This window comes from Heterodontus francisci, chromosome 28 (assembly GCF_036365525.1).
Source record: "Heterodontus francisci isolate sHetFra1 chromosome 28, sHetFra1.hap1, whole genome shotgun sequence".
NCBI lineage: Eukaryota > Metazoa > Chordata > Chondrichthyes > Heterodontiformes > Heterodontidae > Heterodontus > Heterodontus francisci.
The window spans coordinates 53,072,406-53,097,801 of NC_090398.1; the positions used below are offsets into that span (position 1 = coordinate 53,072,406).

The window sequence follows — 25,396 nt, forward strand, 5'->3', positions numbered from 1 at the left end:
GTGGAAACCTGATTGACGAGATACAAACATGATACTGTCGGAAGGATGTGCACGGATTTGGGAGACAACAACATGTTGAAGGGATTTGGAGAGGAAAGGGAAGTGTGAGATGGGATTGTAGTTACTTTTTTAAGAATGGAGGGGATATGCCTTGACGTTTGAGGAAGGGGTGACAATAGTTGTTTTGAAAGGGATGGAGAAGAAGGTGAGAATAGAGACACATGACAAATCTCAACTAATATGGGGACCAGGAACAGGAGTGATTATTATTCGAGTGGAAATAAGCTCAAGGTTGCAGGAGGAGACTTTCAAGGACTAGACACATTTGCTTAGAGATTGAGGGGAGATAGGAGAGCGATTGGTGAAAGCAGTTGGTTCAGGACAGAAAGGATTGGTTTGGTGGACAATCGAAGCCTGATTTCAACAGGAGCAGGTGAACAGTTGCTCTCAATGTGAGAGAGGCAAAGACATTGCTGAGTTTATGACTGAGGTAAGGGAGGAGGATGTAAGGGAGAGGGGTCTATAATGTTTGATGATAGTGAGGAAGAGACACAGGGGCTATCTTTGCATTCCAGGATGCTCCTGGAGAAATTACCACATAGACAACTGTGAGGCCCGATTAATGTGTTCCAACATGAACCAGCCGTGGAGCAGAAACACTCAAGAATCCATTCCATGGACTAAGGACAGCAAATATAAGGCCAGAACAGGACATTCAATGAGTGAAGGAGACAGTCAAGGTACCGACAAAGACTAGATTTTTCTCTCGAATTTGAATCCACCTTGGCCTCTTTTTGAAGGTTTTTTTTTCTGCATTTGTGCCTTTTCTAACCATGTAAGTTTGTTCTTGAAAAACAAAATTGTTGTCACGAATTGATCCAATGGCCAATTGTAATGACTGTCAGAGCATGATTACCGGAGCTTGTTCTGAATGAGCAGAATATACCATTTAGTGTTACTGCTTCCTTATGGGGAATTAATTTGATGTATTTTAATGGTGTACAGTACAGTTGCTGTAAATCCATAAATCCAGCAGTGAAATTGACATTGGGAAATTTCATGTTATATCATTTCGTTTATCGACATTAATATTCATCAATAATAATCTGGTAATTATACACGACTATCCAGAATCTTGTTAAAGATAATCAGTCTTCTCATTGTCATTCACCTGCCCACAATGAATATAAAAGCAAGTGTCTTGTGAACCTTTAAGCCCTGCCCCAGATCAATGTTCTTTAATTGTTATTGACACAATTTCCCATTCATTGTAAACAAATATTTCACCCCATTCTTCAACTCCTCTCTGAATTTCCTCTGTGTCAGTCCATAGATACAAGTGTTTGTGCAGGAACTGAGAAGCTGAAACATGTACCCAACTTGTTGGGCAATATATATCGGGTTAGTGTAATATTTGTCTGTATAGTAAAAGTTTTCTGCTGGCTGGTCTATCACAAGGGCAACAAACGTCATCCACAACAGTATGAAATTTGCCAAAAGAGTGAAAAGTAAAATCATGGAATTTCTCCGATTCTTCACCTCTGGATCATTCTGATTCTGACTGTTGCTCCGGAGTCCCTTGCGGATTCTATTTGCCATTATAATGTGTCTGACGGTCAAAGCATTGAACAACAGAATTAAAAGGATTGGTAAGATAGGGGTTATGATGCCGTTGATACACTCGTATGCCCTCCACAAGGGGGAAGTGAGGTAATCAGCAGTAGCAACACAATACCAAGGTACATTGTCAATTATAAATACAGGGTCAACTGCATAGTAATAGGGAATATTTACAAGACAGCAGACCACAAACAAGATGGTGATAACCACGGTGGCTGTTTTCTCTGTGTGATATTTTGATTGCAGCTTCTGACAGCAAATTGTTACAAAGTGATCAAACGTGAAGGCGACAGTAAACCAAATAGAATAGTCTAAAGCTGCAGTGTATACGACAAGGTTCACCGTACACACAGGAGATATAAACAGGAAACTAATTGGAAAGTACATGATATTAATCTTGTGTAATACCACATGGATGACAATCACCATTAGATCCGCCACTGCCATGGCCACCAGGTAGTGAGTGATACATTTGTAGAGACCGCACTTTCCTCGAGACAAAATCACAATCGCCACCAAGTTAACTGTAAGAAACAGAAAACATGAAATTTACTTCAACACTGTCCCCAAACATTTTTGGAGAATCATTTAAAGTTGATTAAGACAGCCTGAAAATATAAGATTTTCAGATCTGAATTAAATGCAAGTTTAATTTAAAGAACTATTTATTTTTCGCAGGGAAATCTGTGGCAAAATAGGTATGGGAAAATTAAAGAGTAAAACAGCTTCTGGCCCTCAGAGAGCGAAACATATGCTGTGGTAAAAGCCAAAAGTATTGACGTTTTTCTGGAGAATTCTGGGACCCAAAACACGACTGTCTCCAAAGGTAAGTAGTTGCACATCAGCTGCGCCCTGTTGGGTTCTGATGATGCTACCTTCAACAACAACGCTTCTGATATGTCTTCCTTTTTCCTCAGCTGTGGGTGAGAAGACCCTGAGCCATGTCTGAACCATTTCCCGCACTACTGCCTAAATCTTCCCCTCCCTCCCAGAACTGCGACATGGTTTCCCTTGCCCTCACCTCCTATTCGACCAGTCTTCACATCAAAAATATCATCCTCTGCGATTTCCAACACCTCCAGTGTGCTACTACCACCAAGCACATCGTCCCTTCCCCTCCCCTCCCCTCTCAGTAGTCCAAAGGGATGATTCCCTCCGTGACACCTCGCCCCCTTCCCACAGCATCTTCCCATGCTATCGCAGGGTGTATAATACCTCCGCTTTCATCTCTTCTCTCTTCACCATCCAAGACTCCAAAGCCTCATTCCAGGTGAAGCAGGAATTTACTTGTTCTTCTTTCAATCTAGTATATAATATTCACTGTTCACAATGTGATTGCCTCTACACTGGGGAAACCAAACACAGTTCGGGTGACTGATGTCTGGAACACCTCCATTCAGTCCAAAAACATTACCCCAAGGATTTTATTGCTTGATATTGTAATTCACCACCCTGTTCCCTGTCAGTGGTCTGCAGCAGTGTTCCAGTGAACATCAAAGCAAGCTCGAGGAACAGCACATTATCTTCTCATTAGTCACTCTACAGCCTTCTAGACTCAACAATGGGTTAAACAATTTCAGAGCATGACTTTCTTTTCATTCCATTTTATTGCATTTTATTTGTTTTATTTTACGTTATTCCATCTTTAACCATGGGCCTGTCTTAACTTGCTTTTTCAGGTTTTTACTTTTGAACAGATCTGTTCATTTCTCTGCCATTAACACTCTCTCTGGACTAATACCTTGTCTTTCCATATTGCTAAATGCTCCTTTGCCTTTGTTCCATGACAGCTTTGTCATTTAATCTATTTTGCCCTCTGCCCTATCGTCCACCTTTCCTTTTGTTCTTTTTTTCCCCTCCCCCATTCACTTGATCAAAGCCTATCACATTCCTAACCTTTGCCGGTTCTGATGAAACGTCACAGACCCTAAACTTTAACTCTGTTCCTGGCTCCACAGAGGCTGCCAGACCTGTTGTGTATTTCCAGAACTTTCTGTTTTTATTTCAGATTTCCAGCATCTGCAGTATTTTGTTTTCATTATTCTGGAGAGTATATTGTTCGGTTACGGTCTGTCCAACATGGGGAGCACACTCTCGTCCTGTTACAATACAGACTGTCCAAGTTGGGAAGCGCACTCTTGTCCTGTTAGACTATTGTTTGTACAAAACTGACAGTGAACTCTCCTCTTCTTTTAAAATATTGACCAAGCAAAGTGAAGAATGGAAATATCTCGAGGGGTGGCTCATGCACCAGTAACAGAAATCAGCAGGAGATCCCTTCCACTTCCATTGAGAAACAAAATCAAAGCTGAATTCAAATCCATGCAAACAAGAGAAATTCTGCTGTGACACGAAAGGACAAATTGAAATAAAATAAAAACACAATAACTCCGAGAATTCTCAGTTACACGTGTAATCCACTTCACAACATCAGGAGATTTAAAATTGCTCATTTATTTCTAATCTGATGTCCATGCAAACTCTGTGAAAAGTTTCCATTGTAAACATTAAAGGGAATTGATATTTTAGCATTTTCGGTGCTGAAAATTCAAGCCACAATATAACTTTAATTAATAAATCACATTGAGAGAACATGACAATCACTTGCTCCTTAACTGATGCCATCAAAGAGGGTAAATATAACATGAAGAGTCACACATTGATATTCATCTTTCAATGCATCATTTAACTGTCTTACCAGGAATACTGACGGCTGCAAGAATCGGGTAGTAAATGAGATCGACCTGATAAATTACAGGGTACCCCATTCCTTCTGTGAAACGTCAATGCAGACACTTCTTCACGCGAACCCATATTAATAGCACAGAGAAACCTCCATGCGGGCAGTCATCTAGGGAATGTTTTCAGGGATATTAGTTACAGTCCAGTGAATAAACTGATGTAATGTACTATTTTCTGCACACAATAGAGTCATTAGAGAATATGGAAAACAAAATAATTGCAAAATTCGAGAAATGTTTTTCATAAACTGCTTTGCAAATTCTTTTACTACGATCTCAAGTGTTGATCTGGCTGAACAGTCTCAGGAATAATAACCCTGGTGTTGATGTGGATGAACAGTATCAGGAACAATAGCCCTGGTTTGGATGTGGATGCACAGTCTCAGGAACAATAGACCTGGTGTTGATGTGGATGAACAGTCTCAGGAACAATAGCCCTGGTGTTTATGTGGATGAACAGTCTCAGGAACAATACCCCTGGTGTTGGTGAGGGTGAACAGTCTCAGGAACAATAGTCCTTGTTCTAATGTGGATGAAGAGTTTCAGAAACAATAGACCTGTTGTTAATGTGGATGAACAGTATCAGGAACAATAGCCCTGGTTTGGATGTGGATGAACAGTATCAGGAACAATCATCCTGTTGTTGATGTGGATAAAAGTCAGAGGAACAATAGCCCTGGTGTTGATGTGGATGAGCAGACTCAGGAACAATAGCCCTGGTATTGATGTGGATGAACAGTCTCAGGAACAATAGCCCTGGTGTTGAAGTAGATGAAAAGTCTCAGGAACGATAACCCTGGTGTTGATTTGCTGAACAGACTCAGGAACAATATTCCTGCTGTTGATGTGGATGAACAGACTCAGAAACCAAAGCCCTGGTGATGATGTCCATGAACTGTCTCAGGAACAATAGCCCTGTTGTTGATGTGGATGAACAGTCTCAGGAACAATAGCCCTGCCATTGATGTGGATGAACAGTCTCAGGAACAATAGCCCTGGTGTTGATGTGGATGAACAGTCTCAGGAACAATAGCCCTGGCATTGATGTGGATGAACAGTCTCAGGAACAATAGCCCTGGTGTTGATGTGGATGAACAGTCTCAGGAACAATAGCCCTGGTGTTGATGTGGATGAACAGTCTCAGGAACAATAGCCCTGGTGTTGATGTGGATGAACAGTCTCAGGAACAATAGCCCTGGCATTGATGTGGATGAACAGTCTCAGGAACAATGGCCCTGGCATTGATGTGGATGAACAGTATCAGGAACAATAGCCCTGGTGTTGATATGGTTGAACAGTAGCCCTTGTGTTAGTTGTCGGTGTAAAATTTGATTCAATCACATTCTGTACAGACAGAGCTCGTAGGCTAAGTGAATAGCCTGAGAGTGAAATGTTAATTCTTGGGTATTGTGCAGAATTTTAGCAGAGAAATTGGGATTGTGAATAGAGGAAGGCTTCCATGTGATAACAGCCTAAAAATGTTAAGCATGCGGGACTTTTGAATTCCAGCCTTGGATGTTCCGTTTCTTTAACTCTGTGCAGCCCCTATTAGATTTGGACAAATCCATTTATTATCTGGAGTCTTGCCATGCTGGAAAGCCATTTCACATCCAATGATTACACGGAGAGTACGGGGGAGATCTGCTTGTCTATTTGTTTGCTTCCCGTGAAGTATAAGTAGAGCGTGTTACGCCGTACAGATGAACAGTTGCTACCGGAAAAGCCTTTTACTATTTATGAGGTCCCTGCCCCACTCTTAGCCAGTGTAACTGCTTTTGCCTCTACTTATTTTGAAGGCTAAAGAGCCCTGTGAAGTGCAGCCACCACTGAATATTGTGAACACACCCTCATGTCTGAGTCGCTGCCTTTTACTGAGACCAAAGAAGTCCGTGTGCGATAATGTTAACCCAACCATTGGTGTAGCTCAGTGGTACCTTGCCTATGTTGCCTGTATAGACCTTGGTTTAAAGTCCCGGTACCATGAGATTCATCAAATCTTGAAACACAGCGCGATTCTTTACAGTCCATGGTTTCTGTGCTGCGACTTTGAAAAATTAATGTAATTAATCCCACTTCCCTACTGAATCCCATTTGTCCTGTAAATGCCTAATTTATATATATTTACTATCCCACACCTTTTAGGAGTCTATTTCAGGTTCTAACACTGAACAATGAGGAGATGCTTAACTTGTATAAATAACTGGTTAGACCTCAGCTGAAGCAATTTTTGGGACCATACTTTAGGACCGATATCAAAGTCTGAGAGATTTAGCAGAATTATACAAGACATGGGTGACTTCTGTTCTGGAGACATACTAGGATTGTTGGGTAGTGTAAGGGGAGGTTTAATAAAGGTTTTAAACTCAATGAGAGTTTTTCATAGAATCAGCGTGGTCTAAGATATACTATGGTCAGAGAACTGTGCATAGTTACTGTCTTCATCGTAAAATAAGATGATAAAAATATTGGAGGGTGTGTGAAAAAATTGTAAGAATGGCATTGTCAGTAAGATGGTAGAACTTTAATGAATGATTGGACAGACTGGGACTCCTTTCTCTCCAAAAGTGAAGTTCGAGAGTAGACAGCGTTCTTTATAATTATGAGGGGGTTTAATCAAGTAGAAATAGAGGTGTTTACACTTGGAGGTGAGGACATTTAACATTGAAGCAAAGAACCATGGAATCACAGAAGGACACTGATCATGTCTATGCTGGACTCTGCAAGAGCAACACAACTCATCCCACTCCTCCATCTTTTCCCTATATTTCCCGCAATTCTTTATATTCAGATAATTATCTAATTCCCATTTCAACGCCACGATTGAATATCCCTCCACCACACTCTCAGACAGCGCATTCCAGATCCAACTACCAGCTGCATCAAAAAATATTTTTTCCTCATGTTCTTTGGTTCATTTGCCACTCATGTTAAATCAGTGCAAAAGTAAAGCGGGAAAGGGAGCCAAACCATGGCTGACAAGGGAAATTAGAGATATCATTAGATCCAAGGAAGAGGCATATACATTTGCCAGGAAAAGCAACAGACCGGAGGATTGGGAGATGTTTAGAATTCAGCAAAGGAGGATCAAGGTATTGATTAAGAAGGGCAATATAGAGTACAGAAGCAAGCTTGGAGGGAACATAACAACTTACTGTAAAAGTTTTTATCGGTATGACACAAAGGTTGAAGGAGTTGTGGATAGTGACGAGGATTATCAGACGATACAGCAGGATATAGATCGGTTGGAGACTTGGGTGGAGAAATGGCAGTTGGAGTTTAATCCGGACAAATGTGAGGTAATGCATTTTGGAAGGTCTAATGCAGGTGGGAAGTATACAGTAAATGTCAGAACCCTTAGGAGTATTGACAGGCAGAGAGATATGGGCATACAGGCGCACAGGTCACTGAAAGTGGCAACGCAGGTGGATAAGGTAGTAAAGAAGGCATACGGCATGCTTGCCTTCATTGGTTGGGGCAGGGAATATAAAAATTGGGAAGTCATGCTGCAGCTGTACAGAACTTTAGTAAGGCCACACTTAGAATATTGCGTGCAATTCTGGTCGCCACACTACCAGAAAGATGTGGAGGCTTTGGAGAGGGTACAGAAGAGGTTTACCGGGATGTTGCCTTCTCTGGAGGGCATTAGCTATGAAGAGAGGTTGGATAAACTCGGATAGTTTTCACTGGAACGACAGAGGTGGAGGGGCGACATGATAGAGGTTTTCAAAGTTATAAGCGGCATGGACAGAGTGGATCGTCAGAAGCTTTCTCCCAGGGTGCAAGAGTCAGTTACTCGGGGACATGGGTTTAATGTGAGAGGTGCAAAATTTGGAGGGGATGTGCGAGGCAAGTTCTTGACACAGAGGGTGGTGAGTGCCTGGAACGTGCTGCCGAGGAAGGTCGTGGAAGCAGGTACCATAGAGACATTTATGAGGCATCTTGACAAATATATGAATAGGAAGGGAATAGAGGGATACGGTCGCCGGAAGTGCAGAAGGTTTTAGTTTAGGCAAGCATCAAGATTGGCGCTGGCCTGGAGGGCCGAATGGCCTGTTCCTGTGCTGTACTGTTCTTTGTTCTTTGTAAGTGAAGAGAAAAAGATTGGTGAAAACAAATGCAGGTCCCTTACAGTAAGAAACAGGGAATTTATTATGGATAATAAAAAAATGGCTGACCAACTAAATGCATAATTTGCTTCTGTCTTCACAAAGGAGGACACAAATAGCATACCAGAAATGTTGGTGAACACAGGGTTTAGTGAGAGAAAGGAACTGAAAGAAATCAGTATGGGTAGAGAAATGGTGTTGCGGAAATTGATGGGATTGAAGGCCAATAAATCCCCAGGGCCTGATGGTATGCATCCCAGAGTAATTAAGGAAGTGGCCCGAGAAATAGTGGATGTATTGGTGATCATCTTCCAAGATTCTATAGACTCAGGAACAGTTCCTACAGATTTGAGGGTAGCTAATGTAACCCCACTACTTAAAAAGGGAGGTAGAGAGAAAGCAGGGAATTATAGACCAGTCAGCCTGACGTCGGTCGTGGGAAAAGTCTAGAGTCCATTATCAAAGAATTTATGGCAGAGCACTTACAGCACAGTGGTAGAATCGGGCAGAATCAGCATGGATTTACGAAAGGGGAATCATGCTTGACAAATCTAGTAGAACTTTTCGAGGATGTAATTAGTAGAGTTGATGAGTGGGAGCCAGTGGATGTGGTTTATTTGAACTTTCAGAAGGCTTTCAGCAAAGTCCCACATAATAAATTAGCATGTAAAATTAAAGTGCATGGGATTGGGGGTCGTGTATTGTGATGGATAGAAAATTGATTGGCAGACAGGAAAGAAAGAGTAGGCATAAATGGGTATTTCTCCGAATGGCAGGCAGTGATTAGTGGGGTACCCCAGGGATTGGCGCTTGGACCACAGCTATTCACAATATACATTGGTGATTTAGATGGGGAACTGAAAGCAATATCTCCAAATTTGCAGATGACAAAAAACTGGATGTGAGGTTGAGTTGTGAGGAGGTTGCAGAGAGGCTTCAGGGTGATTTGGACAAGTGGAGTGAGTGGGCTAATGCATGGCAGCTGCACTATAATGCGGATAAATGTGAGGTTATCCACATTGGTAGCAAAAGCAGGAAGGCACATTATTATCTGAAAAGCTATAAATTGGGAGAGGGGAATATGCAGCGAGACCTGGGTGTTCACGAACACCAGTCGCTGAAGGTAAGCATGTAGGTGCAACAGCTGGTAAAAAAGGCAAATGCTATGTTGGCCTTCATGGCGAGTGGATTCAAGTACAGGGGTGGGGATGTCTTGCTGCAATTATACAGGGCCTTGCTGAGGCCACACCTTGAATATTGTGTGCAGCTTTGGTCTCCTTATTTTTTTAGATTAGAGATACAGCACTGAAACAGGCCCTTCAACCCACCGAGTCTGTGCCAACCATCAACCACCCATTTATACTAATCCAACACTAATTCCATATTCTTACCACATCCCCACCTATCCCTATATTTCCCTACCACCCACCTAAACGAGGGGCAATTTATAACAGCCAATTAACCTACCAACCTGCAAGTCTTTGGCATGTGGGAAGAAACCGAAGAACCCGGAGGAAACCCACGCAGCCACAGGGAGAACTTGCAAACTCCACACAGGCAGTGCCCAGAATTGAACCCAGGTCGCTGGAGCTACGAGGCTGCGGTGCTAACCACAGCGCCACTGAGCCGCCCTGAGGAAGGATGTTCTTGCTATAGAGGGAGTGCAGCGGATGTTTACCAGACTGATTCCTGGGATACTGGGACTGACATATGAGGAGAGATTGAGTCAGTTAGCATTACCTTCACTGGAGTTCAGAAGAGTGAGTGGGAAATCTCATAGAAACCTATCAGATTCCAACAGAAATTGAAAGGGTAGATGCAGAAAGAATGTTTCCGATGGTGGGGGCGTCCAGAACCTGGGGTCATAATCTAAGGATACGGGGTAAACCTGTCAGGACTGAGATGAGGAGAAATTTCTTCACCCAGAGAGTGGTGAGTCTGTGGAATTCTCTACCACAGAAAGCTGTTGAGGCCAAAATCTTGCATGTTTTCAAGAAGGAGCTAAATATAGTTCTTGGGTCCAAAAGGGATCAATTGATATGGGGCGAAAGCGGGAACAGACTACTGAGTTGGATGATCAGCCATGATCATAATGAATGGTGGAGCAGACTCGGAGGGCCGAATGGCCTAATCCTGCTCCTATTTTCTATGTTTCTATGCTAATTACATGAATTACAAGGGGAAATTTGAAATGAAAAAAAGGAACCATGTTTCTTGTGCAAGGGTGTAGGGTACAGTATCGGAATGGCATTAGCCGATGCAGCAGAGTTTCTGGAAAAGGAAAATGTGTCACTCAGTGCCTTGAAAACTTTAACCAAGGTTAAATTGATAGAACCCGCCTCAAAATTGGGGTTAGAGTTAAAATCAGGTGCCACAAAAGTAGAGAAATTTGATGTAATCATCCAGCAATTGAACTTGTTGGAAGAAGAAGATCTAGCAGATAATCAGTCAGAGGGTGATATTGACTGGAATCCAGTTATAAACGAAAAAAAATACATTGAGCAAGACAAATAAAAAGAATTAAGAAAACTTGACAAGGCAAAAAAGAAAAAAATGAAAAGAAATAGCATCGGAAAGACTTGATTTGAATTTCAGAGAGAAAGTGAAAAAGGAGCAAGGGAATCAAATTTTAAAAAATGGAATGAAGACAAAGGAGTGTTATTGAATCCAGGATAAATTCCAGTCAGGAAGAATCTGAATCCAGCCCAGGACCCAATGGGAAGCTATTTAAATGTATACACGCTCTCCTGAAGTTTACAGAAAGAGATGGAGAGGCATGTTTTCATATCTTTTGAAGAAGTAGCCAAAGAAATGAAATGGCCAAAGGAAAACTGGCCAGTGCTTGTGTAAAGCAGGTTGATGAGCAGAGCTCGTGATATTTTTGCCATGCTTTCTGAAGAAGATTCTGCAGATTATGCAATAGCAAAAAAGGCCATTCTTGTTGCCTATGAGTTAGTACCGAAATCGTACCGTCAGAGGTTTTGGAACTAATGGTGATTGGCTGGGCAGACAGATGTTGAATTTGAGAGGGTGAAGAAAATTAATTTGATCGCTGGATACGGGCATTCAGGATGGAACACACGTATGAGAACCTGAGAGAACTGATTCCTTTGAAAGAGATTGAAAATTGGATCCCTTCAGTAGTGTGCACTCATGTAAATAACATGAAAGTTTTAAAAGCCAGGAAAGCAGAAGAAGTTGCTGATGATTTTGAGCTTGTGAATAAGCCAAAACCTTTTATCCATCACCCCCATAAACCCGAGAAGGACAGGAAGTGGGAGAGTGAAAGGAAGGCAAGTATCCGAGGACAAGAGAGAGCAGTTGGGAATGCCCCAGGATCACCTCCCCAGGCCAGAAAGGAATGTTCTGAGGGTAGAAATGAAGACAGCAAGCCAAAGTGTTACCATTGCCACAAGGTAGGACATCTTCGGTCAGAATGCTGGAAGTTATGAGGTAAACCCATGAGACTTGTTGAGATACACAATACGACTGCAGAGAAAGCGACTCTGACAGAGAGGACAGCAGACCGGGTTGTAGATGTAATGGTAACTTTAAAAACCAGGCACAAAAACAAGAAGTATGTGTTGAAAGTCAGGATAAGATACCTGAAAGTTATAATGAATTCTTGTCAAAGGGAAAAGTAACTCCATATCTTTTAAGGAAGGTAGAAAAACCTATCATTATACCGAGGGATACAGGAGCAACCCAAACCATTTTGCTGGGGAAACATTAAACATTTCCACCAGAGAGCGCACTGAACACTAAAGTTTTAATTAATGGAATTTGTGGGGAGGATATACCCGTACCTTTACACAGAGTACACCTAAAATGTGGCATAATATCTGGGATGGTAACAGTAGGAGTTGTGGATAGTTTGCCAGTAGAGGGAATTGACCTACTCTTACGAAATGATTTGGCTGGATCAAAAGTATAAGTTTATCCTATAATTACAGATAAAACAAGTGAAGTTAAAGAAACAGAAGAATTACAGAAACAAATTCCGGGAATATTTCCTATGTGGGTAGTTACCTGAGTAATGGCTAAAGAGGTTCCATTGTCTGAGATTAAATTTTCACCACAAACAGATAGCCGAGTATCTGAAAAATGTATTTGGTGATTTGGATAATCCAGGTGGACTGTTTAATAAATCTTCTATAATTGCAGCACAACAAGCTGATCCACAGTAACATAGAATAGCACTGTCGGCTCTGACAGAAACTGAGGCAAAAGGAGTTTCAGAAGGCTATTACGTTGAGCATGGTGTTCTGAGGAGGAAATGGCGATCGCATCACAGACCTGCAGATGAACACTGGAAAGTTATTCAACAGATAATGGTACCACCTAAGTATCACCAGAAATGATTAAGGTTAGCACATTGCTGTCCTCTAGCAGGACATAGGCGGATTCAGAAGATAAACTCACGTATAAGTCAACATTATTACTGGCCACTCCTTAAAAAGAACATGAGGCAATTTTGTAGGACAATGCCATTCATACAAAATGGTGGGGAAACCGCAACCTACCAAACAACCAGCACAACTAATTCCCATAGCTGGACGTACAGCCAACATAATCGGAACTCAGTGATGCCATTGATTCTCTAGCCAGCAGAAAAGCCCCTGGGAAGGACGGCATTGCCCCTGAAATTATCAAGAGTGCCAAGCCTGCTATCCTTTTAGCACTGCACGAACTGCTTTGCCTGTGCTGGGAAGAGGGAGCAGTACCACAGGACATGCGCGATGCCAATATCATCACGCTCTATAAGAACAAGGGAAACCGCGCTAACTGCAACAACTACCATGGAATCTCCCTGCTCAGCATAGTGGGGAAAGTCTTCGCTCGAGTCGCTTTAAACAGGCTACAGAAGCTGGCTGAGCGTGTCTACCCTGAGGCACAGTGTGGCTTTCGAGCAGAGTGATGCACCATTGACATGCTGTTCTCACTTCGACAGCTACAGGAGAAATTCCGTGAACAACAGATGCCTCTCTACATTGCTTTCATTGATCTCACTGAAGCCTTTGACCTTGTCAGCAGACGTGGTCTCTTCAGACTACTAGAAAAGATTGGATGCCCACCAAAGCTACTAAGTATCATCACCTCATTCCATGACAACATGACAGCTTTCGTTTCCTGAGTGGCGTGAAACAGGGCTGTGTTCTCGCATCTACACTGTTTGGGATCTTCTTCTCCCTGCTGCTCTCACATGCGTTCAAGTCTTCAGAAGAAGGAATTTTCCTCCACACAAGATCAGGTGACAGGTTGTTCAACCTTGCCCGTCTAAGAGCGAAGACCAAAGTACAGAAAGTCCTCATCAGGGAACTCCTCTTTGCTGACGATCCTGCATTAACATCTCACACTGAAGAGTATCCGCAGAGTCTCATCGACAGGTTTGCGGCTGCCTGCACCGAATTTGGCCTAACCATCAGCCTCAAGAAAACGAACATCATGGGACAGGACATCGCGAATGCCCCATCCATAACTATCGGTGACCACACTGGAAGTGGTTCAAGAGTTCACCTACCTGTGCTCAACTATCACCAGTAACCTGTCTCTCGATGCAGAAATCAACAAGCGCATGGGAAAGGCATCCACTGCTATGTCCAGATTGGCCAAGAGAGTGTGGGAAAATGGCGCACTGACACAGAACACAAAATCCAAGTGCATCAAGCCTGTGTCCTCAGTACCTTGCTCTATGGCAGCGAGACCTGGACAATGTACGTCAGCCAAGAGCGACGTCTCAATTCATTCCATCTTCACTGCCTCCGGAGGATCCTTGGCATCATGTGGCAGCACCGTATCTCCAACACTAAAGCCCACCGGGCGGCCAACATCCCCAGCATATGCACCCTACTAAGCCAGCGGTGCCTGAGATGGCTTGGCCATCTGAGCTGCATGGAAGATGGCAGGATTCCCAAAGGCACATTGTACAGCAAGCTCGTCACTGGTATCAGACCCACCGGCCGTCTTTGTCTCCGCTTTAAAGTCGTCTGCAAATGAGACATGAAGTCCTGTGACCTTGATCACAAGTCGTGGGAGTCAGTTGCCAGCAATCGCCAGAGTGGTGGGCAACCATAAAGGCGGAGCTAAACCGTAGCGAGTCGAAGAGACTTAGCAGTTGGCAGGAAAAAAGTCAGAAGCACAAGGAGAGAGCCAACTGTGTCACAGCACCGACAACCAATTTTACCTGCAGCACCAGTGGAAGGGCCTGTCAGTCCAGAATTGTAGCCACTCCAGGCGCTGCTTCAAAAACCACTGACCACCTCCAGGCGCTTACCCATTGTCTCTCGAGACAGGTCGGCCAAAGAATATTAAGGAACCATTTAGTAGCTTATTGGTAGACTGTGTAGGACCCTTGCCAAAAAAAACAGGAATTCAGTATATACTTACTATCATTGGTATGCCTGCTTGATATCCAGTGGCAATTCATTTGAGGACAATTACTGATAAAGTAGTAGTAGAGAAGTTGAACCAATTCATTACGAGATATGGATTACTACTTGAAGATCAAGCGTATCAGGGTTCTAATTTCATGTCAAAAACTTTTCAAGACGTTATGAGCAATGTGAGTATCAGAAAGTTAAAATCTTCAGCATATCACCCACAGACACAGGGGGCTTTAGAGAAGTACAATCAAAGTCTCAAAACAATAATCAGATCACACTGTCACGAAGATCTGCATGATTGGGATAAAGGGCTAGACTGTATTTATTTGCAGCTAGAGATTCATCGAATGAGTCTACAGGTTTTAGTCCTTTCAAATAGGTTGACTGACAAAACATATGCAAAAAATGGTCAGACAAGAACGCAAAGACCAAAAATTTTAAACCAGGGGATGAAGTATTGATATTTCTACCTTTCCAGGGTGAACCATTAAATACACGGTTCAGTGGAACGTACAAAGTGATGATAAGTTTGGGTACTAAAAGCAAGAAATGTTGGAAATACTCAGCAGGCCCGGTAACATCTGTGGAGAGAGAAGCAGGGTTAACGTTTCAGGTCAGTGACCCTTCATCGTTAAACTGAGACTGGGACACGACACAAGGTTGATCCGATGTTTGGAGCACATGGTCAGGAGATAATAAATCAAAATAAGAAAATCCCGTCCCAGATTTGAGAATCTGTCGATCCTCTTTGGGAAAGTGAATCAGAACAGAATGAAGGGTGAACTGTTTGACTGTCCAGAAGTGATGAAGACACAGCTCAGTCAGCACATTCCACTGGTTTATGATGCTGAAACATTCCTCATACTAAAATTATTCAACCAAGTGAAAACGTTTCTTGCAGCGACAATTTACGTTACCGATTGTAGGAATGTTTAACGTGATTTCTGAGTGATGTCTAAATAAATAAACTTTGGATCCAGCTACAATGAACTTTGAAGTTTTTTCTCGTTATGTAAACAGCATCTAAAGGGTTTCGGTAACAATGTTCAGTGTTGATGAGAGTGGGATCTGGGTGAGCAGCTGCTGAATGTAACAGGGTCAGGACTGGATGTTATGACCGAGAAGGGAGGAGAGCACTGTGAATTCAGTCCCACTTCTGCACAGGTCACCAAGTATTATTTCAAGTATTCCCACTTACACATACGGACCATCATGTAACTATTTTTCACAGAATTGAAAACATTAACCAGGTTTCTTTATTGAACAACAAAATTATCAGGTTATTAGAAAATAAGTCTAAACTAGTAATGAGATAAAACACACACACAGATTAAATTTTTTTAAGTGCCAACATTGAATTTTAAAGACCTTTTTTTAACCTCAGCATCTCACACTCACGCACACAGACATATATGTACACCAGTTAATTGAAAAATAATTTTAAAAAAAGTATTTTTGGATCAGAGCTCTGTTACAGGCAAAAAAAACCACCAAGGCTGATCACTTGCCCACCCCTGAAGAAAGCAGATGAGACACGTTGCACCAAAGCTGTCACACAGTCCAACCTCTGAGTACATGCAGGCAGGCCACCTGTATACACTGAAAAAAGTTCTCTTCAGGCGGCGCTGAGAAGCATCTCTAGCAAGCCCTCCTCAATGACAGGAGATGAGAAGAATCTACACAGTGGACTTCACATGGTCTTTCATGGAATTGCTGGAAAGTGAGCTGGGTTGTTATCTTTTCTCCTTCCATGACACATCAGCAGACTTGACTTTATCTCCTGCCAGAAGGTAAAGCACATGCACACACACATGCACGAACAAAAACACACAGACATACAAACACACACAAACACACACACTCACACACACACACTCACACACACACACATACACAAACATACACACACACACACACTCGCACTCTGTCACACACGCACACTCACACACATACACTCACACACGCACATACACTCACACACACACGTGCACACAAACATTCACAGAGTGACAACCAAAAGGCTTGTCAGTTTTCTGCCCATCCCAGGTGCTTTGCTATGACAGTATGCATGTCTATTCAAAGGGAAGCTTATCACTTCTCTGCCCCTCTTCACATGAGCTGCAAGAAGTATTCGACTGAAATACTGAAATTAACTTACATAATATAACAACTCTGTTGGCTAATTCCATTTTCTGATGAAAAATTGAACCTGGTCTGTATTGTGAAGACACAGAAACCTCAGCTCTCGATAAACAGGGAACACTGTAACAATATCTTCATAAACCTGTATATCATTCAGTCTATCCATAGTGGATACCAAATTATAAATCATAGAAACAGGCCATTCGGCCCACTGTGAGTGTGCTGTCCCTTTGAAACAGCAATGCAGATATTCACACTTCCCGTAGCCCTGCAAATTTGTTCTCGACAGCTGCTTTTCTGATTTGTTTACATGTAACTGTGTTTCATGATCCTGCTGTTGACATATTTATTGACATGTTGTTAGTAAAATTTATTGATTTATTTGGGACACATCTGTCTTCACTCAAAGTGTATTTTGGATGTGTTTATTTCACAACAAGCTACTTTCAAATTACGCAAAAATACATTTACACACAACAGCTTTTCCAGGAGCACAGGCATTGCGAGCGAGGAGTGAACAGCTGGGATGTCAATTTCATCGGGAGTTTCAGTGGAGCAGGGACTGCTGGGTAAGTAGAAACCTATATATTTGGGCTGTGTAAATTCTCTTACCTTTTCGTTGTGCAGCTTTTCCAGGAGCACAGGCATTGCGAGCGAGGAGTGAACAGCTGGGAAGTCAATTTCATCGGGAGTTTCGGTGGAGTTGAACTGCTGGGCAAGTAGAAACCTATATATTTGGGCTGTGTAAATTCTCTTACCTTTTTGTTGTGCAGTGCAGCTTTTCCAGGATCACAGGCATTGCGAACGAGGAGTGAACAGCTGGGAAGTCAATTTCATCGGAAGTTTCGGTGGAGCAGGGACTGCTGGGTAAGTAGAAACCTATATATTTGGGCTGTTTCTGAACCCGAGACACTACTCTTGTAGTGTCTCCCACCCGCCCTCCTCCTCTTACCATAAATAAGGACGCGATTGTGTGTAGGTAAGGTAAGGCTTTTTCTATTTCTCTTCTTGTTTTATCGTGTGATTGGTTAAAAACTTGGGAATTTAGAATAGTGGCAATGGAGGTTAAGGCAGTTGAATGTTCCTCCTGCAGAATGTGGGAGGTAAGGGTCGCCAAGGGTGTCGCTGCTGACTGCATCTGCGGGAAGTGCACCCAGCTCCAGCTCCTCGAGGACCGCGTTAGGGAACTGGAGCTGGAAGATCTTCGGATCATTCAGGAGGTGGAGGGGATTATTGAGAGGAGTTATCGGGAGGCAGTCACACCTCAGGTAAAAGAAGAAGGTAGATGGGTTACCGTCAGGGGAAGGAGAGGGAACCAGCAGGCAGTGCAGGGATCCCCTGTGGCCGTTTCCCTCAACAACAGGTATACCGTTTTGGATGCTGTTGGGGGAGACGACTTACCAGGGGTAGGCAATGGGATACAGGTCTCTGGCGCAGAGTCTGTCCCTGTTGCTCAGAAGGGAAGGGGTAAGAGGAGCAGAGCATTAGTCATTGGGGACTCCATAGTTAGGGGAACAGATAGGAGGTTTTGTGGGAACGAGAGAGACTCACGGTTGGTGTGTTGCCTCCCAGGTGCCAGGGTACGTGATGTCTCGGATCGTGTTATTGGGATCCTTAAGGGGGAGGGGGAGCAGCCCCAAGTCGTGGTCCACATAGGCACCAACGACATAGGTAGGAAGACAGATGGGGATTTAAGGCAGAAATTCAGGGAGCTAGGGTGGAAGCTTAGAGCGAGAACAAACAGAGTTGTTATCTCTGGGTTGTTGCCCGTGCCACGTGCTAGCGAAGTGAGGAACAGGGAGAGAGAGGAGTTGAACACGTGGCTGCAGGGATGGTGGAGGAGGGAGGGTTTTGGTTTCCTGGATAATTGGGGCTCTTTCTTGGGTAGGTGGGATCTCTACAAACAGGATGGTCTTCACCTGAACCAGAGGGGTACCAATATCCTGGGGGGGGGGGGGGGGGCGGGCGGAGATTTGCTAGCGCTCTTCGGGGGGGTTTAAACTAATTCAGCAGGGGGATTTGAACCTAAATTGTAGTTCCAATGTGCAGAATGTTGAGAGTAGTGAGGGCAGAGATAAGGTTATAAGGACACAAGAGGGCACTGGCAAGCAAGAGCTTGGTTTAAAATGTGTCTACTTCAACGCCAGGTGCATCTGGAATAAGGTGGGTGAGCTTGCAGCATGGGTTGGTACCTGGGATCTCGATGTTGTGACCATTTCAGAGACATGGGTAGAGCAAGGACAGGAATGGATGTTGCGGGTTCCGGGATTTAGATGTTTCACTAAGAACAGAAAAGAGGGTAAAAAGAAGGGGGGGGGGTGTGGCATTGTTAATCAAGGAAAGTATTACAGCAGCAGAAAGGACGTTTGAGGACTCGTCTACTGAGGTAGTCTGGGCCGAGGTTAGAAACAGGAGAGGAGAGGTCACCCTGTTGGGAGTTTTCTATAGACCTCCAAATAGTTCCAGAGATGTAGAGGAAAGGATAGCAAAGATGATTCTTGACAGGTGCGAGAGTAACAGGGTAGTGGTTATGGGGGACTTTAACTTTCCAAATATTGACTGGAAATACTATAGTTCGAGTACTTTAGATGGGTCTGTTTTTGTCCAGTGTGTGCAGGAGGGTTTTCTGACACAGTATGTAGACAGGCCAAACAGGGGCGATGCCACATTGGATTTGGTACTGGGTAATGAACCCGGCCAGGTGTTAGATTTAGAAGTTGGTTAGCACTTGGGTGATAGTGATCACAATTCGGTTAGGTTTACCTTAGCGATGGGCAGGGACAGGCATAGACAGCAGGGCAAGAATTTTAGCTGTGGGAAAGGAAATTATGATGCGATTAGGCAAGATTTAGGATGCATAGGATGGGGAAGGAAACTGCAGGGGATGGGCACAATCGAAATGTGGAGCTTATTCAAGGAGCAGCTACTGCGTGTCCTTGATAAGTATGTACCTGTCAGGCAGGGAGGAAGTTGTTGGGCGAGGGAGCCGTGGTTTACTGAAGAATTTGAAGAGCTTGTCAAGAGGAAGAAGAAGGCTTATGTTACGATGAGACGTGAAGGCTCAGTTATGGCGCTTGAGAGTTACAAGCTCGCCAGGAAGGATCGAAAGGGAGAGATAAGAAGAGCAAGGAGAGGACACGAGAAGTCATTGGCGGATAGGATCAAAGAAAACACTAAGCCTTTCTATAGGTATATCAGTAATAAAAGAATGACGAGAGATAGGTTAGGGCCAATCAAGGATAGTAGTGGGAAGTTGTGTGTGGAATCGGAGGAGATAGGGGAAGTGTTAAATGAATATTTTTCGTCAGTATTTACAGCGGAGAAAGAAGATGTTGTCGAGGAGAATACTGAGATACAGCCTACTAGGCTAGATGGGATTGAGGTTCACAAGGAGGAGGTGTTAGCAATTTTGGAAAGTGTGAAAATAGATAAGTCCCCTGGGCCAGATGGGATTTATCCTAGGATTCTCTGAAGCCAGGGAGGAGATTGCAGAGCCTTTGTCCTTGATTTTTATGTCGTCATTGTCGACAGGAATAGTGCTGGAAGACTGGAGGATAGCAAATGTTGTTCCCTTGTTCAAGAAGGGGAGCAGAGACAGCCCTGGTAATTATAGACCTGTGAGCCTTACTTCGGTTGTGGGTAAAATGTTGGAAAAGGTTATAAGAGAGAGGATTTATAATCATCTTGAAAAGAATAAGTTCATTAGAGGTAGTTAGCACGGTTTTGTGAAGGGTAGGTCGTGCCTCACAAACCTTATTGAGTTTTTTGACAAGGTGACCAAACAAGTGGATGAGGGTAAAGCCGTGGATGTGGTCTATATGGATTTCAGTAAGGCGTTTGATAAAGTTCCCCACAGTAGGCTATTGCAGAAAATACAGATGTATGGGATTGAAGGTGAATTAGTGCTTTGGATCAGAAATTGGCTCGCTGAAAGAAGACAGAGGGTGATGGTTGATGGTAAATGTTCATCCTGGAGTATAGTTTCTAGTGGTGTACCGCAAGGATCTGTTTTGGGGCCACTGCTGTTTGTCATTTTTATAAATGACCTGGATGAGGGTGTAGAAGGGTGGGTCAGTAAATTTGCGGATGACACGAAGGTCGGTGGAGTTGTGGATAGTGCCGAAGGATGTTGTAGGTTACAGAGGGACATAGATAGGTTGCAGAGCTGGGCTGAGAGATGGCAAATGGAGTTTAATGCGGAAAAGTGTGAGGTGATTCACGTCGGAAGGAGTAACAGGATTGCAGAATACTGGGCTAATGGGAAGATTCTTGGTAGTGTAGATGAGCAGAGAGATCTGGGTGTCCAGGTACATAAATCCCTGAAAGTTGCCACCCAGGTTAATAGAGCTGTTAAGAAGGCATATGGTGTGTTAGCTTTTATTAGTAGGGGGATCGAGTTTAGGAGCCACGAGGTCATGCTGCAGCTGTGCAGAACTCTGGTGCGGCCGCACCTGGAGTATTGCGTGCAGTTCTGGTCACCGCATTATAGGAAGGATGTGGAAGCTTTGGAAAAGGTGCAGAGGAGATTTACTAGGATGTTGCCTGGTATGGAGGGAAGGTCTTACGAGGAAAGTCTGAGGGACTTGAGGTTGTTTTCGTTAGAGAGAAGGAGGCGAAGAGGTGACTTAATAGAGACATATAAGATAATCAGAGGGCTGGACAGGGTGGATAGTGAGAGCCTTTTTCCTCGGATGTTGATGGCAAACACGAGGGGACAAAGCTTTAAGTTGAGGGGTGACAGATGTCAGAGGTAGTTTCTTTACACAGAGAGTAGTAGGGGTGTGGAACGCCCTGCCTGCAACAGTAGTAGACTCGCCAACTTTAAGGGCATTTAAGTGGTCATTGGATAGACATATGGATGAAAATGGAATAGTGTAGGTCAGATGGTTTCACAGGTCGGCGCAACATCGAGGGCTGAAGGGCCTGTCCTGCGCTGTAATGTTCTATGTTCTAACACAGTCACACACAAATACAATGATAAATAGCGTACACAGACACAGAAACAGATTTATAACAGAGAGGAACTGACCATCTGACCAGCTATCCCATCCCTTTTCTTGACAAGTCTGTGGGACAACTTTCTAAATTTTGGAACAAGTCCCCAGATGTTAGTGATGAAAATTTTGCAGGGTCCACCGGGCAAAGTGTGTCGTCATTGTATTCAGTGCCCAGGTCAATACTGGGTGATTGGTCCTGTTTTATTGGTATTATCCATTGTGTAACGGTTTGATACAACTGAGTGACGTCAGATGATAAAAACACAAAGTGCTGAAAATACTCAGCAGGTCTGGCAGCATCTGTGGGGAGAAACAGAGTTAATATTTCAGGTTGTGACCTTTCATCAGATCTGTTCATTTCATCCATTCTGATAAATGGTCACAGAACTGAAACGTTAACTTTGTTTCTCTCGACAGATGCTGCTAAACCTGCTGAGTATTTCCAGCATTTTCTGTTTTGATTTCAGATTTCCAGAATCCACAGTATGATTGCCTTGTGAGGTCATTTCAGAGAGCAGTTAAGATTAAACTATGGGTCTGGAATGACATTTCCTCCAGACTGAGTAAGGACGGCAGTCATTCTTCCCTACAGGACATCAGATTTTATCCTTGTTAAATACATGTTTTAGACTGTGTTTAACTTCACTGAAATTCTGCATACGGCCTCGATTCTTGTTGAACATCTCATTGAGTTCGAATGGCTTTCTCCAGTTACACTTCCAGTGTCCTGGCCAAGGTTACTGCTGTTCAGGTAATGATAGAAACATGGGAGAGATGGGAAAACACTTCCCTCAGGTAGGAGCTGCTGTCAAACATAGAACCATCCAGCACACAGGGAGGCCATTTGACCCATCGAGCCTGTGCTGGTTCTTTGATGGAGGTATCTAATTACTCCCACTGTCCTGTTTATATTTAAATATATTTTTCAAAGTTACTATTAAATATGCTTCCACCACGCTTTCAGAGAGTGTATTCCAGATTGTAACAACTTGCTGAGTAATACAACCTCATCACCTCCACCACACGCACCCCTCCCAACTTCATTTTTAACAATGATCTTAAATCTGTTTCCTCTGGTTACTGAGCTTCTTGTCAGCGGAAACAGTTTCTCCCTATCAGCTCTATCAAACCACCTCCACCCCATAATATTCAACACTCTATTAAACGTCGACTTCAGTTTCTTGCCTGTCAGGAGAACAATCCCAGTTTCTATAATCTCTCCACATCACTGAATTTCCTCATCCCTAGACATTCTGCAATGTGAAGGATTGCGATGAGATTTGGGAAATATTGCCAGTTGGGAATGGGAAAAATCGAAGGGAACCAGAAATGAGCGTGCAGTCACCATGTTTGTGAATCTTTAGATCCACTTTGAGAAATGGAATGAGAGGCGAATGAAGGCAAACTGTCTGATTGTTTAGAGGGGTCAAGGCACCTTTCCCTGATGGAAGACTCTGGAACATTTACTCTGATGTTATTGGTGAGATTAACTGATCTGATCCATGTAAAGGATTCTCATTCATGTGGATCAGGAATTAAAACATAGTTTCAGCTGTGGGACATTCAGAATAGTTAGTAACAGACAAGGTGCTGAAAGGCTCGAAAGGAGACCACACAAGTTGTAGGAGAGCAGGTTGGTGGTGACATAGATGTGTCTCAAGTGTGAGGGACCAGACAGCTTTCATGTGTCCACAATGAATGTCCATCCCTTTACTTTGGTCAAGTAAACCTGATAATGGACACTGTTTTCTGGTCACAGTAACCTGAAGCTTTAACTCATTGACACCCTGGTTTAAGGTATTGAGTGTTTGCTGCATAGCTAGAGGATAGCTATTAGCAGTCTCTTTCAAGCAATCGTTTAGGGTGTTCGGCTATTACCCACAGTGTTTGTGGTTTGAGCCCACCCAGTGTCCAAGACATAGTCTATTTTTTCCCATTTAGGATACCTTGTCACATCGTTCCGGATTGTCAATGTGTGTTTTGGCTGCCACCTACACTGTTACATATGATCACACGAGCAGACAAATTAGGAGAAGGAGTCGGCCACTCGGCCCTTCGAGACTCCTCCACCATTCAATATGTTCATAACTGAACTGATCACTCCACATTGCCACCTACACCCGATAACCTTCCACCCCCCTGCTTATCAAGAATCTATCAAACTCTGCCTTAAAAATATTCAAAGGCTCTGCTTCTGTCGCCTTTTGAGGAAGAGAATTCCCAAAGACGCACGACCCTCTGAGAGAAAAAATGCTCCTCATCTCTGTCTATTTAAACTGCGACCCCTAGTTCTAGATAACTTTCCATTCAATTCCACTCGCGATATGCACTAATGTCCATTAGCTTTCCTAATTACGTAATGCACCTGCATACTATCCTTTTGCCATTCATGCACTTGGACACCCAGATCCGTCTGCATCTCAGAGCTCTGCAATCTCTCACGATTTAGACAATATGCTTTTTAAAAAAAATCTTCCTGTCAAAGTGGATAATTTTACAATTTCCTACATTGTACTCCATTTACCAGGTATTTTCCCACTCACTTAACCAATCTATATCCCTTTGTAGCCCCCTTCCGTCATCTTCACATGTTACTTTCCTACCTATCTCTGTGTCATCAGAAGATTTAGCAACCATACCTTCGGTCCCTTCTTCTAAGTCAGTTATATAAATTGTAAAGAGTTGAGACTCCAGCACAGATCCATGTGGCACACCACTCGTTACATTTTGCCAACCAGAAAATGACCCATTTTTGATTTCTGTCTGTTTCCTTTTAGCTTCTATCCATGCCAACATGTTGCCCCCTACATCATGAGCTTTTATTTTTAGCAATAACCTTTGATGTGACACCTTTTCAAATGCCTTCTGGAAATCTAAGTGCAATAGATCCACCGTTCCCTTTTATCTACAGCACATGTAACTCCCTCACAGAACTCCAATGTATTGGTTGAACATGATTTCCCTTTCACAAAACCATGTTGTCTCTGCCTGATTACCTTGATTTTTTCTAAATGCCCTGCTATACCGTTTTTAATAGTAGTTTCAAACATTTTCCCGAAGACAGATGTTAAGCAAACTGGCCTGTAGTTTCCTGCTTTCTGTCTGCCAGCCTTTTTGAATGAAGGAGTTACATTTGTTATTTTCCAATCTAACAGTACCTTTCCCGAATCTAGGGAATTTTTGAAAATGAAAACTAACACATCAGCTATCTCACCAGCCACTTATTTTAACACCCTAGGATAAAGTCCATCAGGACCCAGAGACTTGTCAGCCCGCAGCTCCAGCAATTTGTTCAGTACCACTTCCCTGGTGATCATAATTTTCTTGAGTTCCTCCCTCCCTTCCATTTCCTGACTTACAGCTGATACTGAGACATTACTTGCATCCTCAATAGTGAAAACTGATGC

At 43.2% G+C, this 25,396-nt stretch overlaps 1 protein-coding gene across 1 annotated transcript; it reads right to left on the reverse strand.

Moving 5' to 3' along the window:
* Window positions 1-1,245: 1,245 nt before the first annotated feature.
* Window positions 1,246-2,574, reverse strand: LOC137345237 (probable G-protein coupled receptor 139). Its single transcript, XM_068008705.1, has 2 exons — window positions 2,370-2,574; window positions 1,246-2,144 (listed from the first exon to the last, which is right to left on the reverse strand). The coding sequence occupies exons 1-2, from the start codon at window positions 2,572-2,574 to the stop codon at window positions 1,246-1,248; spliced, it is 1,104 nt and encodes a 367-aa protein (XP_067864806.1).
* Between the last annotated feature and the right edge of the window lie 22,822 nt (window positions 2,575-25,396).

Bases quoted from the DNA above. Each gene is read 5' to 3' on its own strand.
- LOC137345237 (XM_068008705.1), bottom strand. From the start codon at position 2,574: ATGGTTCAGACATGGCTCAGGGTCTTCTCACCCACAGCTGAGGAAAAA. The intron at 2,145-2,369 runs GTTTCGCTCTCT...TGTTTCTTACAG, and splicing joins TGGCTTTTACCACAGCATAT to TTAACTTGGTGGCGATTGTG.